The sequence below is a fragment of the Emys orbicularis genome, chromosome 2 (genome assembly GCF_028017835.1).
Source record: "Emys orbicularis isolate rEmyOrb1 chromosome 2, rEmyOrb1.hap1, whole genome shotgun sequence".
Classification (NCBI taxonomy): domain Eukaryota; kingdom Metazoa; phylum Chordata; order Testudines; family Emydidae; genus Emys; species Emys orbicularis.
In genome coordinates, this window is record NC_088684.1 from 146,310 (window position 1) to 162,352 (window position 16,043).

Here is a 16,043-nt window from a genome sequence, read left to right on the forward strand (position 1 = left end):
ATTCAGATATAACGTGGTAAAGCAGTGCTCCGGGGGGGGCGGGGCTGCGCACTCCGGTGGATCAAAGCAAGTTCGATATAACGCGGTTTCACCTATAACGCGGTAAGATTTTTTGGCTCCCGAGGACAGCGTTATATCGGGGTAGAGGTGTATTTTAGAAGAGCAGGATGTGCTCAGGAATGTGTCTAACAGAGTCTCAAGGCTGCAAACTCGGGGAAAATACCACACCTGGTTAATCAATAATCAGAAGGAAACCTCTTGCTGGACCATTGAAACTGTTTGCTTAACAAGTTTTCTTTAAGGGCCATGTTATTGTATTACTATGTATAAATAAAGGGAAAATGTTTGAGGTAGTGGGACTGGTCTCTCCCTCTGGATGCATCTTGAGTTCCCCACCGGCAGAAGGGCTTCCGCTGTGCCACTCGAGAGCCACACTCAGCTTCGGTAATTATCAAGGGTTGGGGGTGTTTTACTAACCTGTTGCAGACGTGTGTAAATGCTTGAGACTAAGGCCTGTCTACACTGGCAGGGGGATCAACCTAAGATACGCAACTTCAGCTATGAGAATAGCGTAGCTAAAGTCGACGTATCTTAGTTTGACTTACCTCGCGTCCTCACGGCGCGGGGTCCATTGCCGCGGCTCCCCAGTCGACTTTGCTTCCGCCTCTCGCTGAGCTGGAGTTCAGCAGTCGACGGGAGAGCAATCGGGGATCGATTTATCACGTCTATACTACACGCGATAAATCGATCCCCAATAGATAGATCGCTACCCGCCATTCCGGCGAGTAGTGTAGACGTAGCCTTAGTAAAGTTTAGCTTTAAGTGAAAGCACTCTTGTGTTGTCCTGTTTGTGCCAGCCATCTATCAGTCGGACGGCCGTGTCTCCCCTGATTTATTTCCTGACACCACCGCGCACAGAGTAAAAGTTACCAAGAGCTTTGGGTTGAAAGAATCCCAGGTAACAGAACCACATTTTCAACTTTTTTCCACGTCATTTGCTGTGGACATTGACAATGTTGCAGAGGAAATGCAGATGGAGTTAGTGGAGCTTCAGTGTGATACCATTTTGAAGCAGAAGTATACAAATGTTGGAATTCCAGAATTCTAACGGTTTCTTTGACAAGAAAGATTTCCCATGTTATTCTCTGCTTAATAATAATAATAATAATATTCCGCAAGGGTAATGGCAATGTTTGGAAGTACATATATATGTGAACAGTTTTTCTCTTCCATGAAGATTAACAAATCTGTGTTAAGGTCAAGGCTCACTGATGAACATTTGCAAGCAACACTGAGATTGGTTTCGTCTCAGGATATCAAACCTAATATTGATGCTCTGGTTGATCCAAAACGCTGCCAGCTAAGTGGCCAAAAATGAAATGACTGTCAAAATTAGCACTGACTATTTGCATTACGGTTTTAAAAATGTTAATACATTGACTTTTAATAGCATACTATATTATGCTTCATTTTTTTTCATTTTTGACTATACTTTTGTATCATTGTATGAAAAGGTTTCAGTGATGCGGCCCTGGGGCCAATGTACCAGTCCTCATGTGGCCCTCGTGGTGATTTGAGTTTGAGATCCCTGGTGTAGAATGTATCATGCTGTTTTTATTTTTTTCTTTTGGTATTAGCCACACTTCACCGAGGCTCTTTTCTTTTTAACAATCTCTTTTTATTTGGGGAAAGAAAGTACAAATGGAAAATATTTACAGGTCAGGTAATCTGTGACCCTCCGGCTCACTGCCTGCCTGGCTTTGACATCCTTGCCTCCCTCATCTCACCTACAGCATTCAGCTCACCATCATGTGCTTCATTAACCACTTCTGTGTGTGAAATCTGACTCCAACACAGTGTTTTAGTAAATTAATTTGTTTATTTTATGCACCACAATATACAGAACTGCTTAGATAGCATCCTCTTAATATATAACAGTAGCAAGAAACTGAATAAGAAAAGAGATGGAGCTCTGTACAGGAACAAGACTTCTGTTCTACTGTATGAACTTTTGTGCCATCTTCCTCCTAGTATTATTTGCAACATGGAGTAAATTTAAAACTGCCCTTTAGGCTCCTTATTGTGTATTTGGCCAGCTCCTCCCCATTTCTCTGCTCATTTCTTTTGCTAATATATTTATGTCTAATTGAACTGTTCAAATTAGAAATAATGTATACTCTTGATCACTGGAGATTTCAATCATCACTTGTGAAGCTTCCTGAACAGCCCATTCTTAAAATTGGGAAATCCAGCCACACAGGGCTTCATTTGACACTGCTTCCAGCCACCAATAAAATAACCACCATTTGTCACTGAAAATGTAATTAATTTATATAGTGCTGTTAGCATGACAGCTAGGCATCTTGAAAACTTTAATTCTTTAAGACACAAATAAAACTACTGTTAACTGCTGGCCCTTCCCCTACCTGTCATCCACATACCTGTAGCAGGGTTGGTGAGCTTGCAGCTCCAGCCCTGGTAGTTGTTCATTAGGGCTGCAGCTTTATTTCAACATTTTTTTTATCAAAAATAAAAATAAATCTGTTTTTTTTTTATTTAAAAAAATGCCCTCCTCCTTGCCTCACCAAGGGGGCACCAACCACCTGCAGCAGTACCCTCCACCCCAGCACTGCAATCCTAATCCTGGCTGAGTGCAGAGGTGAAGCTGGTGGGAGCCACTGCGGAGAGAGCCCAGCCCACAATCACCCCACATCTGGCTCCTTTGTCCCACAGGACTGGACCTGGCACCCCGCGCTCACCCTACAGCAGCAGCTCCTGTGTCCCACGGTTCTGGGCCCATTGCCCTGCTCCTGGCATTGCAACCAGGCACATTGGTTCACAGCACTGCTTAGGTTGGGCCTGACTGCTCTGTCATGATAGAGTGTCAGGCAGGCCAAACCTGAGCGGTTCTGTGGCCCAGTCCACCTGGGCACAATGCCATTCATTGAAGTTTTCTCCCTCGCCCTTCTCCCACCCAGTCATGAGGGAGGGTCTGGCAGGTCAAATTTGAGCAGGTTTGTAACCCAGTTTGTGCAGAGCAGGGAGCCAAGCCCAGACCCATGGGACAGGAATTGCATGAGCTGCCACTTAAGTATGAGTTGTGGACACAGAAAAAAAGTCATGGACAAATGGGAAAAGCACAATACGTGATTTTTTTTCCTGCTGTGACAAACTTGCAGTCCTAGTGATCATGGAAGGGGCATCAGCTATTTCTCAATCTCACTGGAGTTAGCAGGAAAACTCAGAAGGATAGTTCAAAGTAAGGGCACTTACTTCCTACCCACAACATATGCACCAGGTGAAACATGAGCTGGGCTGGAAAGTTGGGAGAGATTCTTCAGATAGGGATGGAAAAGACTCTTCAGTGTAGGACACAGGAGAGGAAGAGATGGTCTGCCCAGTCCTTTAGGATCATTTGATAACTGTCTTGTAGATGTGGCTTTTTTGTTTTTGCTTGACTTTCCACCTTGCTTGTTGTTGCGGGAACTAAGGAGCAGCTGACATGCATGAGTTAGACCTCAGCCCTTATATCTTTTGCCTCCCCTTGTTAGAAACACAGTCCAAAGGAGTAAGGCAGCCACTTCCAATAAGAGATATAGGTCTCTTGCCACAGTTACAATTGTCCCATAATGGCCTAGACTGCAGGTAAACGCCCAACCTCTGAGGCTGGGAGGGAGCCACAGTTGTAATGGGGAACTGAGTTTCTGGCAGTCATGTGGAGTAAGGGAAGGTGGCCAGACCTGATTCTCAAAAGTCTTGTTGCCTATTTTCAAAAGAGTTATTTCTCCCTTCCCACAGCCCATAAGATGTTCTCCTATGCTGCCTTGCCAGCTGAGGACTTGAGCTTGCTGTGACTTTTTATGCATTTATTTTTTAATTTACCAAATGTGTTTATTTGTACCTCTAGGCACACAGATAAAAATATACGGTCAGATATAATTTCCAGCATTGAGACCCATTGCCACTGCTGCTGTGTTGCCTAAGAGAGAGAGTCTCAGGCTGAAGAACAACAAACCCAAGGCAGCAAACCTTATGTACAACCCTCTTCTTTCTTTTTGACACCCACCCTCCACTCACTGTCCTGCCAGACAATCCAATACCACAGTATGAACCATACAGGCTGGTCTGGGCCAGGCCTGGTACCAAACACCTGAAAGAAATCTATGTAAGAAAAAAAACATTGCTGAGCTTTAAGAAAAGATAAGTTACAGTAAAGCTCAGTTATTTCCTTCTTTTGTCTGAACCCCTCCTCCCTCTCCTGTCATCACAATGAGGGAACCTGCTAACACTTGAAATGGCTTATCCTCTGCTACAAATCCGTCCCTGAGAGAGAACACCTCTTCTTGGCGGTATACCCTCAAGGAAGATTCTGCTTGACGAAGGCTGCATTGTACAGGCTTGATTCAGTGCACTACTAGGTTGGCTAATTTAAACTAGAGACACCTCTTTATCCCAGCATGGCATGCAAATTCCCTCTGCTGCTGCCTTCCAGCTGCCTGCTCATGCCTCCCCCTCTAAAGCAATAATATTTCCAACTATATTTAAAAACACCCATAAGGTTATACAATGCTAAGTATAAAAGCTGGACATGTGCCAATGGACAGGGTCATAACTACAGGTAAGGGCAAAGAATTTACTGCAAGATCTTGATCCTGGAAACTGTCAAAGATCCTCCTGGTACCACATATGAGGAAAAAATGGACCACAACCTGAGAAATATCCAAAAATCAGTATTGTTCTTGTAAATGAGAAGTACGGACTTCCCTGGCTCAGGGCAGAGCTTTGCATTATAGTTTCACCCCTCCCTGAATAATAGCAAGCTTGTTCTGTCTGCTGAGGAGCTTCCCTGTGCAGATGATAAATAGACTCCACTTTATTTTTGTTTTAAACAATCTGTTGATTTAATTTTTTTTATAATTTGGATCCTATTGCAGTAAAATTGCCTTTCACCATTTAACTGTATGAAGAAATCATGCTGTAGGAGACCAGTGTTGCACAACTGCCCACTCAACAACATGAAGGAGTATTCAGCATGTTACTAGTGTCCATCACTGAAGCGTAACCTCCCCTCTCTCCATTGACAGACATTAATTCCACCCCTGGAGTTGGGATTTAGGCAGCATTTCTAAGGTCACTTTTTGGTTTTGAAGGTCCCCAGGAGTTTGGGCATGAATTTCCCCATTTTCTTGTCTTTGGCATCTGTGTCATATTCCTCATCATTCTGATTTGGTTGTTCATCCTTCTTGCAGAAGACCTCAAACCTACTATACACCCGCTTCTCCTTTCGCATATTCTCCATCTTTTTCAGAAGGGTATCTCTGTCCTCTGATGGTTGCCTCTGAAGATTCTTCTTATGGCTCCCAAAACTTTCTGACCTGCTAATGTTGCAGCTTTTCTCCTCACCTTTATATTCCAAGCTGCTGGTAGACTTGGTAAGATCAGGATTACTTGTGGATGGTAGTTGCTTGGCCAGCTCAGCTCTGTTCTTCTGACTGTTGGCGGAAATTTGCTCCAGAATCACCTTTGTGTCATCACGGAGGTTGCTGCTGTATAGGATGTTTGCCGTGGAAGAAGCAAACCTGGTCTGAGATGGCTGGTTGCTTTTGAGAGCAGGTGCTGTTGTGATCCTTTGGGATTTCTCTTCCTCCATCACTTCCTGATAATCCCCCTTGGAAGATCGTTTAAGGCTCATGGTCTGCTTGTCAAACTTTCCACTCTCAAGATTGGTTTCTTCCTCTGATTTCTTATCAACCTTTGGATTCAGCAACTGTTTCAACCTTAGCGACCCTTTCCTAAAAAATTCCAGTGGACTCTGTTCCTGTTTGGCACCCTCTTCCTCGGATTTATTGAGAGAGCTGTCAGACCCTTGATTCTTGGATAAACTTTCAGGAATCGATGTGGTGCTTATCCTAGCCTGCGGTTTCTTGAATTCTGTGTCAGCTAGTTCCTGTGTGTCTCTTTTGAATGTCAGTTTCTCCCTGTTCTCTGGCAGAGCAAGCTTCTGAGTGTTTCCTACCAATATCAGGTTCTCCTTCATTGGAAGAGCAGGTTTGCTGTCTGTGGAATAGAACCGAGAAGATAGTTTTTCCATTTTGCTGCTAATATTTGTTATAGGATCTTTACTCAGTGTGTCAAGGAGCTGGGTGGCTGAAGGAGACATACCAAACTGTTTCTCAGACTCCATGTGCATCTTGTAACTACTGAAGGATTCTTTTGAGTCTAGCACCCTACTCTCCAGGATCTTGTATTGCACGGATTTGGTACATTTTTTCTCTGCATTCTGAGATTCTTCCTGTAGAAAACTGGAAACAGCTTTGGTGTGACTAACTGTAGCACTCTCTATGTCTTTGCCCACAGTTTTGTACTTCTCTAAAAGTTCTGCTACTTTAGAAGAGGTGGCTGCCTTTATAGTTTCATTGTCTTTTATAATCTCATTGGACATTTGCTCCTTTTGGATCATCTGAACCTTCTCCATTGTCATATTCTGCTGATCTAAATTGGCGGCATTAAAAATCAAAGAAGATCTGAGCCTTGAGCTCCTCTGGATCAAAGGATTTATCCTGGACCTAAAGGAATCCTGTTTCACAAGGGAGGTCTCCTCACCTGCTCTCTCAGTACCTGTTGACTCTTTGGCACTTTCAATTCCCAATGATTTATTATTAAATGACATAGGAGACTTGAAAGATGAGATCAGGTCACTGGGGTACTTTGTGAGGGGCTCTCCAAGGCTCAAAACATCATTATATGACTCTGATTCCATGGGCATTGGGATGCCTTCGTCTCCTGGTTCAGACTGGTATGCACTCAGGTATGAAGAAATCCTCCAGTTACGCAAACCTGTTCTATTTTCCTGGGTCTTCTTGTCCTGATCTGGGTCCTGGTCTTGTAAAAACAGTCGTTGTTCCAGGCTCTGCTTCTGTGTGGGGGATGTCTGGCACATGAATTTCTGCCCTATGTTTTGCCTCCTTAGTGACATCAGCCCTAGTGGGCCATTCCCTGCAGGGTTCACCTGGTCAGAACCATGCCTCACTTCCCTAGAAGAATTTGAAGGCTCATAATCTAGCCTTAAGGGGAAACCCTCCTGTGGGAAGTGGGATTCAAGTTCAGGATATCTGGGGCCCTGTGCATAGTCCTCCAGTTCATTGAATCCTGGCCTACCACCTCGGATTCGCTCAAAGAACCCCTGAGGCCTGCTGGAAGCATGGGGATGTTCAAATTGATATTGGTAGAACTGGTCCTTTTGAAAGTGACTGGATTGCATTTTAAAGTCATCCAGATTGTTCATGAACATCTGCCTAGAACACTGCTTTGAAGAAGAAAAGTTTTCAAAGGTTCCTTCAGCAAAGCTGTGTCTCTTAAAGGAATCCAGCTCTAACTGCTTGGAGCGGAATAAACCTCTGACAGGATCTATCTGAGAATTCTCCATTTCTGCCTTCTTAGAATACATGCGCATTGCTGACCCCTCCATAGTATGGCGCATCAGTTCATCCCGTCTGAAGGCTGACAAGTATCTGTCTGGATCAACTCTGTCCATGAAGGGTGGAAAGACATTGTCATCCCTCTGGAACAGCAGGTGTGCTTTCTTTGGAAAGAAGGGCATATTGTTGCCAAAGGGGGCCATGGTAAATGGGTTCTCTGCCTTCACCAAGACATTGGCTGGAGGAATGAGAGGGTCTGACTGTGCAAAGAGAATTCGGAATTCTTCATCAAAGCTGGACACCAGCTCCCCTTGGAAGATGTGAGCGATGCTTCGATGAATCTTCTCAAAGGACCACATAAAACTGTACCAAGATACAGAAAAGATGAGATGTAGTTAGCATCTGATGTGTCAAATCAGTGGCACCACTTCACATCCACCATGCACTGAGTCTAGCCTTCTACTAGCACCAAGTACTACTTTGGCAGCTTTCTACTGCCCACAAGAGTTCCCCCGATTAACACTTATTGATTATTGGGCATCAATCAGTTCCAGCACTAATAGGCTCACGTTCTAAACTGAGAGATCTAACATATCAAGTGGTAACCACAGAGGAGATGGGGGAAAGGAGGATGAGGGTTATGGTAAAATATGCTAATATGACTGTTCTGTGCTGAATTTTTTTAAATTAAATATTTTAAAGTTATTTTAATACATTCTTTTTATTTGTAAATAAAGTACCCACCTGTACAGCGCTGAGACAAGGACTCCCCTGCAAGCAAGAGCACCCCATTCCTCACAAGTACTATCTCACTCTTTCCACCAAGATCCATACGGCATGATCCCGGCCTCGATGAGGTAATGATTTTCCTTATCTGGGTTTTTAATGTGGGGCCACTCACTTGAGTACCAAAAGCACTTAGTATGCTGTTTTCATCAGATTGACCTATCTAAGCTCAGAAGTATAACACAGGCATTGACATAGTAACTTCCATATATTAACATTATGCAATAGTCACTCCCATACTTGTAACTAGATGCTGATTTTAATAACCCACCCATCTTTTTAGCAACTTTAATTATTCTATGACAACACTTAGGTTTGATGCCGGGGTGAAATAAAACAATATTTAAAAAACCTGACTATGTTTTCTCAGGACACAGTCACTGACATGACTCAGTCCGGGCTGATTATGTTTGTGGCTTCAGCCAGGTGGTATTTGGACTTAATGTCCCTAGCAATGCTGGTGTCTGCAGTGATTTTGAGTGTTTAAATTAGTTGTAACAGTTACTAACCTTTGTACAGACATTTTATGTCCTGGATATGAAACAAGCTTGGCTTTAGATTTCTGTAGTTTCCTTAGCCAGGGCCGGCTCTAGGCACCAGCAAAGCAAGCAGTTGCTTGGGGTGGCAAATTTGCAGGGGCGCAAGAATCCAGCATGAGAGCTGAGAACCAACAGGGAGCCCTGGGAGCTGTAGTTCCTTGGTTAGCTCCCTGCCTATAGAGCCAGCCCTAGAGCAGGGAAAGAACTACATTTCCCAGCATTCCCTCGGCCGCAATTAACAGGAAAGGGAGGGGGAAGGAGTGTAGAAAACTGAAACCTCATGCTGCAGCTTGCCGTAAATGGTAGGAACAGAGCCAGCTCTAGGTTTTTTGCCACCCCCCCACCTCAGCCCTGGGCTCCCCCCGCACCTTTGTGTTGCCCCAGCCCTGGACTCTCCCCTGCCCACACCCCCTGCTGCCCCAGCTCTGGCCCCCACCTGCACCCCCCCTGCCGCCCCAGCCCTGGGCTCTCCCCCGACCCGCACCCCCTGCCGCCCCAGCCCTGGGCTCTTCCCCCCCCACCCGCACCTCCTGCCACCCCAGCCCTGGGCTCTTCCCCCCACCCCCCACCCGCATCTTCTGCCACCCCAGCCCTGGGCTCTTCTCCCCCCCCTGCACCCGCACCCCCTGCCGCCCCAGCTCTGGCCCCCACCCGCACCTGCTGCCGCCCCAGCCCTGGGCTCTCCCCCTACCTGTATCTCCTGCCACCCCAGCCCTGGGCTCTTCTCCCCCCCCTGCACCCGCACTCCCTGCTGCCCCAGCTCTGGCCCCCATCTGCACCTCCTGCCGCCCCAGTCTGGGCTCTTCCCCCCCACCCCCGCACCCACACCTCCTGCCGCCCCAGCCCTGGGCTCTCCCCCAAAGAAAGAATTGGGTGGACTAAATGGACATTGCACCTCTCTATCTGAAGCCTAGCAAGGCAGGTACGTGGATCCCACTAGAATTTAAAATGAAAAGTAAGGGAGGGGAGGCTCTACTAGACTGGGCAGCTTTAGATACAGTACCAGGCACGTAAGAGGATTTACACTTCTGAGCCATGGAAGCAGAAATTGACTTTTCTTTTCCAGATTTAGTTATATTCAGAAAGGGAATCCAGCACCTGCCTTCCAGATTTGAACACCCTCAAAATTCAGGAGTGCTCAAGCTCAATTTGGGCAGCTGTTACTTCATTTCTCCCAAATCAAATATACTGATCCACTGTAACTTGCTGTAGGAAAAAGTAGAATAAATTGAGCAAGAAATGCTTCCCAGTGGTTATTAGGACTGGAATTGCTATTTTCAACAGCCATTGCTTTTTTTTATTATTATTATTTATTTTTAAGTTTTAGTTTTATTTGTTTAAAAGGAAGACAGTGATATTGCATTGGCAAATTCCCCATAGAAACAAAGAATGGAACAAAAGAATAATAAAAAGAACAGGAGTACTTGTGGCACCTTAGAGACTAAGTATCAGAGGGGTAGCCGTGTTAGTCTGAATCTGTAAAAAGCAACAGAGGGTCCTGTGGCACCTTTAAGACTAACAGAAGTATTGGGAGCATAAGCTTTCGTGGGTAAGAACCTCACTTCTTCAAATGCAAGTAATGGAAATCTCCAGAGGCAGGTATAAATCAGTGTGGAGATAACGAGGTTAGTTCAATCAGGGAGGGTGAGGTGCTCTGCTAGCAGTAGAGGTGTGAACACCAAGGGAGGAGAAACTGCTTCTGTAGTTGGATAGCCATTCACAGTCTTTGTTTAATCCTGATCTGATGGTGTCAGACTTTTGGGGTGTCAACTTTTCCTCATTTATGTAGGACAGTCTTATAATATGCATCCAGATAGCCTTCAATCACACAAGCTGAAAATTGTTCCACTTTACTGCAGTTCTGTAACCATATGGGAACCAATCCTGTCTGTGTTCTGTGCACATCCAAAATTCCTGCTGAATGACCCGCCCTGGGAGCAAGTTACCAGTGACCCAGGGCTGGGGCAGCAGGAGGGTGCAGTAGGGGGGAGGGCAGCCAAAATTTTTTTTGCTTGGGCCAGCAAAAAACCTAGAGCCGGCCCTGTCCTTAGCTACAGAATTACATATTATCCCTTGGAATAATAGTGCATTGTGCGCCAATATTGAGTTTAAGGGATACAACCTTGCCACTGTTTAGTTGTAACTGTCATCGTTAGAGTGCCCCCTCTCACCAGCATCTCTTCCTAATAGAGACAGGGCTATGCCAATCTGCAGTCCCTCCCTATACCCCCTCACCTGTAGTTGCCACTTAGCACCACCATGCAGTCCACCAACAGGAACTTCTCTTTCACATGCCCTTTGAAGGACATCCCCGTGCGGCAGTAATAGGTGGGGCCAGAAACCGTCCGGACCCTCAGGAACTGCAAACCAGCGGAGAGATGAGGCAGTGACTTCCAAAGGCAGCAGCTGCTCTTGCGCCCCCCCCACCCCCCTCCCATTAGCTCACTTCTTCATACCCATCTCTCCCATAACATCAGCACTAGCTTCTCTATTTGCCTTTCTGTCCAGTTACACCAGAGGTGGGCAAACTTTTTGGCCCGAGGGTTCCCCATTCCCAGCCAATGGGAGCTGCAGGGGGGTGGTACCTAGAGGCAAGGGCAGTGCGCGGAGCCCTCTGCCCCCACTCCCCCAGGGGCCACAGGGACATGGTGCCGTCTGCTTCCAGCAGCGGCGCAGGGCCCGTGGCGCCACGGGGGAGACAATCCCGCGGGACAAATCCAAAGCCCTGATGGGCCGGATCCAGCCCGTGGGCTGTACTTTGCCCACCCCTGAGCTACAGTGTCTCATCATGACACTACACAGGCTGCCTCCCACCTTTATTTCCCCCTCATTACTGAGATAACTTCTTTCTCCTCTGGCCCCTTACACCCATCAGCCCTGTAGCTCTTCCCCCCCCCCTCCCCCGCCAGCTCCTCAGGACCAGACCATAGGATCCCAGCAGTGAACCCGCCCAGGTCACCTCCACATAGTTGAGGTTGACTTTGCACTTAGCAGCTGTGTCTAGGAAGAGCTGGGAGTTCATTTCATCCAGGAGGATATACACAGGGACCCTGCGGGCAGCAGCATCCAGCACCTCACTCAGCAGATCCACATCTGTGAAAACATCCATCACTATAGCTACCACCTGTGGGAGAGAGAGTGAGATAAGGACAGTCAAATTTTAGGCCTGCCTGCGTCATCCCTGTATATGAGCATTCACTTGCAGCTGCTTACAGCACAGTCCCTCCCACCCCAGCATCTGCCTCTGCTGTACTTGCTACATTTCTTCCTCCTACCCTGACAGTACCTGCCCCGCTGGACCTGTTCTGTGCCCCACTCTGACACCTGCCCCTTCTGGACTCACTTCATGTCCCTGGAGTAAGAATTCTTACACTTTAAGGCCGGAAGGAATCATTAGGTCATCTAGTCCTGATTTACACCTAGAACTCAGGTCGACCTAGCTACATCACTCAAAGCTATGAAAAAATTCATGCCCTGCATGACAGCTAGGTTGACCTAACCCCACTGTAGATGAGCTAGGTCGATGGAAGAATTCGTCTATTGCCCTAGCTACTCCCTCCTGAGAGGGTGGGTGGGTTTACTACTGCGATGGAAAACTCCTTACATCGCTGTAGTAAGTGTCGATGCTACAGCGGCATAGCGTGTAGTACTTGTAGTGTAGACATATCCCAGTCTGATTTCCTGCATAACACAGGCCTGAGAATTTCACCATTACCCCCTATTGTCCATGATAATTTGGGTTGAATAAGCATATCTTCCAGCAAAGCATCCTGTCTTGATTTGAAACCATCGAGAGATGAAGAACCCAACACTTCCCTTGGTAACTTGTTCCAATGGCTAACCACTATCACTATTAAAAATGTGTGCCTTATTTCTAATCTTAATTTGTCTTCAGTTTGCAGCCAATTTGCTAAATTAAAGCGACCTTTAATAGCTGTTTTTTTCTCCCCATTAAGATACTTCTACATCATAATCAAGTCACCTCTTAAACATCTTTTTGATAAGCTGAACAGATTGAGTCCTTTGTCTCACTGTAAAGCATTTTTTTTCCAGACTTGGAATCATTTTTGTGGTTCTTCTTTATATCTTCTCCACTTTTTCAACACCCTTTTTAAAATGTCGACACTAAACCTGGATGCAGTATTCCAGTATCGGACTCACCAATGTAAAAATCACTTCCCTACACCCATTCACTCTCTCCGTTTTATACATCTACAGTGTCTCAGTGAGAGCTCATGTTCAGTAGCCTCCACTGTGACCCCCTAAATCGTTTTCAGGATTTACAGCGTTCCAAGATACAATTCCCCCATTCTGTAGATATTGCCTATATACTTTAAAGCTGGCAATGGGGGAGGTGTCTTTAAGCCATCTTTGGGCTCCTCATGTTCTGAGACCATGCAGAGTCCTGTGTAATCTCTGGTGTAGCATAGCCTCAGGGCTGCTCTAACTTATGCAGTTTCCTATGGCCTCTTGGTAGCAGAGAATAACTGTAGTATAGTGAATGCTGACCATGCATCCAACACCCTCCCTTTCCCTCCCCATGCTAGGGACTGGGAGGAATGCCAATGCAGAGCCTTTACACCAGCTCTACACAAACTAGGGAGGCCCCTGTATGAGGGAAGTCTCAGGCAGCTGTTTCCAGTCCGGTAAAGCCCCTTTCAATTGTCAGAGTGGCCTAAGGGGTCCTGAGTGTAATTTTGCACAGGGAATAGAAGAGGGAATCAGTGCAGAGCTGCTGCATCCTGCCCCATCTCCTTCAGCTCTGTTGGTTCCTGGCCTTTGTTCGATCTTACCTGTTGTGCAGCTCGGATCATCCTACGGGCTTCTTCCTTGATGCTGGGATTGTCTGGGGGTGGTGGCTGCACCAGAGTTGTTACCTCAGTACCCCTGAATCCAAAGACCATTGGCCAGCCCAGATCAAGCTCAGGGACAGCAAGGTCAGAATTCATAGGCCAATAAGTCCCAGAGGATCCGTCTATGTCACTGCCATGCATGGCATCCGTGCAGCTGCTCTCCTGGTTGGCATACTGGGGCTTCTGGAGATGCTGAGTGATGTGCTCTACCTCTGTGCTGCAGAGAAAGTCAGGGGCTCCTTCTTCATCCAGAAAACGATGATAACTCTCTTGCCCCTCCTCAGCTAGCACATCCAGAGCCAGCCGGTAATACTCCTTGTAATGGGGTGGCAGGTAGTTAGGGTCCAGGGGGTTGTCCCCCTGTGAGGAGCTCTGGGACCGGCGAGCCATGAGGGGCAGGGGAGCTGTAGGAAGGAATAAAGAGCAGGGAACTAATAGCCAATATTAACCATCACCCTCATCCCCATTTACACCTTCCTCCTCCCAAATGGGTATGTGTAGGGATCATGCATGGTAAAACAGTGAGAGACAGTGAACAGATGTCAGGTGCACTGGGTAGTAATTACCATATATACAGCTTTTTTTGCAGTATGTGAGGTAGCATATATCAGTGTTATAGTGGCTTGGAAACTGATCTCTTGGCAAGGAAATGGGATTGTATGGTCACCTACTAATGTGTTACTTTGACATATTAGCATATATTTGTTCAAAATTATGGTTGGGAGGATGGTGTAAATTGGGAAGGTGTGACGGTGAGTGATAAGGGATTATAAAGCAGGATTCCTTAGCTATTCATTTCCGTCTAGACTTTTTGTTAAAGCAAGTATAATTTGTCTGGGTATTAGCTGGATGTCAGTGAAACACACTATCAGTGTCTCTTTTAAGTTAATTGTTTTGTGAAACTGCACTGGATGAAAGGGTATACACATACATCCTTGTGCACCTGTTCAAGCCCGTGGATCCTTTAAAACTGGGAACAATAGTCACCAGGGCCCATGATTAGGAGCCTACAGGAAGCTAGAAACAAGACATCCTGCCTCTGGGGGTAGGAGTAGCTGGCAAGAAGGACTTGGGTACATTCTAGTAGCTAGGAAGGGCTACTAAAGAGAAAGATATGGTCTCTTCTCTCCCATCTGATAGGAGGTGGGAAAGCTCAGGTTAGTACCCAGCCTTCACACTTTATTTACTCTTCTTCTGAAACTTTTATTTAAGAATAAAGCCAGACCTCAGGGCAGAGTCTTGGATTATGGTTGTTGGAAGCTTTTTTTCCTACCTTCCTCACTGGTTAGTTGCCCATTAGCTTAGGTTCTCTTTAGTAATTTTCCCTGTTGTGTTTTTTTTTTCCTCCTGTGCTCCTGAAATTGTAATCAGGTTTCCTTTTTTTGCAGGCCTGCTTTGCCTTCTCTGCTCTAGCCTAACTGTAGGGAGGTGGTGGTTTGTTGATGTTGTGAGTTACATTAGGACTTTACTTGATGTTGGAGTCTGTGTAATTCACACACACTTTTGTCTGTCTGGGTCACAATTTCTGCTGATGGTTAGAAGATCCTAAATTTAAGTCCCTTGTTTATCTTTATGGTACGGGGCAGCTATCCTAATCATAGTATAGACTAGTTTGGTGTGTAGTGGTGTGTGTGTGCATTATCTCTGTCTCTTAATATCGCACACTATTCGTTGGTCTCGGGACATTTACACAGAGCACATCACCGGCCACCGCCAATACCGGGAGTGAGCCGGGGAGACCTCCTACACCCACAAGGGGGAAGAGACCTAGAAACCCCCCCTGCTGGACTTTATCCCCTGAGCCCTGAACCCACCGAACCTAACTGAATCCCACCACGTGAGGGTCACCCCATCCCCATTACCCAGCCCACTTACTTATACCCATGACTGTCTCTACTCTCTGTATGAGTGATGGACCCTCACCGCTTGTTGGCTGTATCTTGATCCCGCCCACCGTTTACCTCCCCCCCATTGGGGACATTGCAGTCTGTATATATTATGTGTGCTGCCCAACACCAAAATACTAACATCCCCCTATACGCTGTATGTTACCCCCAATGACCAATAACTGATGCTTCAAATTTTCTGTATCGTTTATTTTTCAAATATTATCTAATAAACTTTTAAATCTGTGGGTGTATGGAATGTTGTCTTGCTGTCTGCCTTGTATATGGTATATCTGTATCTTTGAGTCTGAGAGAGAGAGAGAGTGTGTGTGTGTGGGGGGGGGGTCTTGCTTGTGCTTTGGGTTGGGACAAAAAGCTTCGAAATGTAACTAAAAAGCAACTAAACTAGTGACATGCCTATGTGTGCTGCAGAGCATCTGGAACCTGACTCTGAGAGGGTGGAACTATCCCATGATTCTCACTAGAGCATTAACTCCCAGCCCCACTGTTCCAGAGGCCCTGTAGAGAACTCTCTATAATAAGAGAAGAGTAAAGAGGGCC

At 46.1% G+C, this 16,043-nt stretch overlaps 1 protein-coding gene across 1 annotated transcript; it reads right to left on the minus strand.

The window, feature by feature from the left end:
- Nucleotides 1-5,131: 5,131 nt before the first annotated feature.
- On the minus strand, nt 5,132-13,986 carry FAM83H (family with sequence similarity 83 member H). Its single transcript, XM_065399793.1, has 4 exons — nt 13,537-13,986; nt 11,703-11,867; nt 10,979-11,103; nt 5,132-7,781 (listed from the first exon to the last, which is right to left on the minus strand). Exons 1-4 carry the CDS (start codon nt 13,984-13,986, stop codon nt 5,132-5,134), a joined length of 3,390 nt encoding a protein of 1,129 aa, XP_065255865.1.
- Nucleotides 13,987-16,043: the final 2,057 nt, after the last annotated feature.